Raw genomic sequence first — 3,154 nt, 5'->3', positions numbered from 1 at the left:
AACATTCCTTAATAAATTTTGCATAGTCCTTCATAACTCCACCTCAAACATCCAAAAACTTCATGTTCTTGTTTCCCCATTCTTATCCTGTTCGCACTGAAAAGGTCCTTGATTGGACAACCTTAATGAAGCAGACGGTCTCACCTTCAACATACCCTTACAACTAGCACCATGCTTCCAGCTCAGCGAAGAAGTCACCTTCTTATGCTATCAAAAGGAATCCAAGGAACTTACAGGCATAAGAGGGAATAGTCATGCCCTCCTTTGCTGCTCTTTTAGCTGTTTTATCTGAAGTCTGACCACCCCATAAAACTTCCTACAGTTTTATTCATTCCTGCCCACTTGCTTTGGGAGAAGAATTGCTTCCGAAAACCAACGCCAACGTTTGCAAGGAAGAGCTGGGAGTCTTACTGATTTTCAGATCAAGTGATGTCGATTGGCAGGAGGGCGGAGCAAATAAACACTTTTCTGTATATGACACAAGAGGCAACCCTCTCCAGGGATGCTAAGAGTACTTTTCCCTTGAGGGCTAACTTTTGAAGTGAAAAAAAAATCTGCTGTAATACTTTTCAAGGAGTATTTCGCTTCTCTGTTCCCTCCATATGGTAAGTACCTTCACAGGGCATGGAAATTATGCTCTTAACATATGGTATGTTCTGTTTTTCTTCTCCCCCTCCCCTGGAAGTCAGCTGGTATCATCACATCTCAATACTATGTCTAATTCTTCTATGTTTGAGTTGTTGGTTTTTTTTATATACTCAAGGGTCCTCATTCTTCTGCCTTCAATGGTGCAGAAAGCACAAGCAGAGAGCAACTGTGTTAGGAAGTATCTGAGACTGGAAAAGAGCACTCATCAGCAACACAAGAGACCACAACTGAGGCATATCAAGCAGGCTGGGGACTAAATGAAAGGTGCTTCAAAAGAAACCTCAAGATATGTACAACACAGATTGGGGAACAAGGGAGAATGTAGAGGAGGTAGACTCTCAATATCACTACAATGGTTTGGGCAATCAGTTAGGAGCGGGCTGCTGGCATAAAATAAAACAAAATCCTCCACATCTTAAAAGACTACATTCCAAAACTATCATAAGGACCCACAAATAAATACATAAAGCCACTAGCCTTTAAAATGTCAGTTAAAAAGATTCCAACCTCAGCCTGCAACTAGAGTCTCAGAATTGCAGAACTACTGACCAGCAGTGGAACTTATAACTCTAAATTAAATCATACTACTGTCTTAGCAAGCAAACTGATTAAATACTAATGGAGGTATGGAAAAATTATTGACAAAAAGGTTGAACTGTTTTATGTACAATGCAGTTAATGTTAGGATTTCAGAAATGTAAATATCATGCAACAACTTCAAAAATAGGTATCTGATAAATTTGATACTACCTAGTAGTAGCATAAATGACACACTCTACAGTCCAACATGACATACTTCATAGTTCTTTTTGGTTGAAATAAAGAAAAAAGTAAAGCTTAGTGGTATTTTTTACAATGAAACTGTACCCGCACTAGAAATTTAAAATATATTTTCTATGTTTACCTGCATTTTAAAAAATTGCATTTGAAATAACAAATTTAAATGCTAATTGCAGACGACTGCACAAAGGTCTTCTACAAAGACTAAGTTACCCTAATTTTGACACATTGCTCCAATGCTACAAACAACATTAATCCCATCGAAGAATCCTGAAAGGCTGAAACCGGACTGTCTACACAATGGAAGTTTGTTTGCTGTATCTCTTCTTTTGAAGGTTTACCTTATGCAAACCATTTCTCTATTTTCTTGAAAAAAATTTTTAAGACCTAGTTTAAAATATCAGCAAAATACTTCCCTGCAGAATCTATGTATAAGGGCAGAGGGAAGCAGAAGGAAGACTGATTCATCTGGCATAGGCATATTCTGACCCCTAACATTAGCTCTATAGTCTTTTTAACAATAAATCCTTATCCTAATCAAAATATTAGCTTAAAAATAATCACTTTATGTAAGATAAGACACTATCATACTGAAGTTTTATTATGCCTATACAAATTCATTAACGCTGTGATTTGATAGGTGACAGCAATACTGCTTAGGTGGGTTTATGAAGCAGCATTCTCAACAGCTCACTCCTGCTACACCACCACCACACCTCCTTCCATGGCTATACTGGGAGTAAGATCCAAGAACAGATACAGCTGAAAAAAGAAAAATCACAGAGGGAGAGTAGGTTATTTTTGTGCTACATCCATTCCCTGAACCATCTCACCAAACAGCTGCATTAACAGCAAGGGACAACATAAACTGCCACAGCAACAAAAAAACAAACCAAAAGAGACGAAACATGTTGAATTATCACCTACGGAAAAAGATTTCACTTCAACATAAAGATCGGTCTGAAAGGCAATATTTAAATTGCAACTTGTCAGCTTTTATTATCATCATTATTAAACACTTTGTAAAGGGATAGAGCAAATTAGATACCAATACGAGCATTTGCTGGGAGAGTAACAATTAATGGTTCACCACTAACCTGATTCACTGGCTCATTAAAGTTGGTGATAAGTCCAGCACGCAATGTAGTTTTTTCTTCTTCAGAAAGAGCACTGTCAGGATACATTCATTAGGATATTATTTAATTTTCAAATAAGAAACAACTATTAACTCATATTTAGAATTATTTTCTCACTATGACTAGGCACAGAAGTTAAATGATCATTTCCATTTGTGCATCCGTGTTTGACTGAATGAAGACTCATTTGATACACCGTTTTCTTGAAACTAATGCATTTCAGTTTGAGAAACTATCAAGAGAATACCCCTTGCTTTTCCACTCAAAGACATTTAAATAAGAGAGGGAACAGTGAAACAGAAAAGTATTTATGAGGCCTTTTATCCTCAGGTTTTCTGTGACCTTTGTAAACATAAACAGTAAAACAGAAGGTTCACAGAGTAAGGTACCCAGATATATTATGAAAATAAGGGATAACTGTACAAACTGATTGCTATTAGGCAGTTATTACTGTGGCAACTGATGACTAAAGCACGACTTTGCCCACGTATACTAATGGATAATGACAAAAAGGTGCCCACTATAAGGTAATCATGGTACCAGATGACAGCTCTTTTTGGAAAACCAGTAGTACTTTCCTATACAAGTCC

The 3,154-nt window shown here is 37.0% G+C and overlaps 1 protein-coding gene across 1 annotated transcript in view; it reads right to left on the bottom strand.

The window, feature by feature from the left end:
• The window catches only part of IPO11 (importin 11), a 52,266-nt gene extending 49,654 nt beyond the window's left edge, over nt 1-2,612 (bottom strand). Inside the window, 1 exon segment of the mRNA XM_009697709.1 lies at nt 2,526-2,612. Within this exon segment, the coding sequence (XP_009696011.1) occupies nt 2,526-2,612 (87 nt within the window).
• Between the last annotated feature and the right edge of the window lie 542 nt (nt 2,613-3,154).

Source organism: Cariama cristata, unplaced genomic scaffold (genome assembly GCF_000690535.1).
Source record: "Cariama cristata isolate BGI_N322 unplaced genomic scaffold, ASM69053v1 scaffold3593, whole genome shotgun sequence".
Taxonomy (NCBI): Eukaryota; Metazoa; Chordata; class Aves; order Cariamiformes; family Cariamidae; genus Cariama; species Cariama cristata.
The sequence above is the reverse complement of the archived record's forward strand: the minus strand, read 5'-3'. Positions and strand labels throughout refer to the sequence as shown.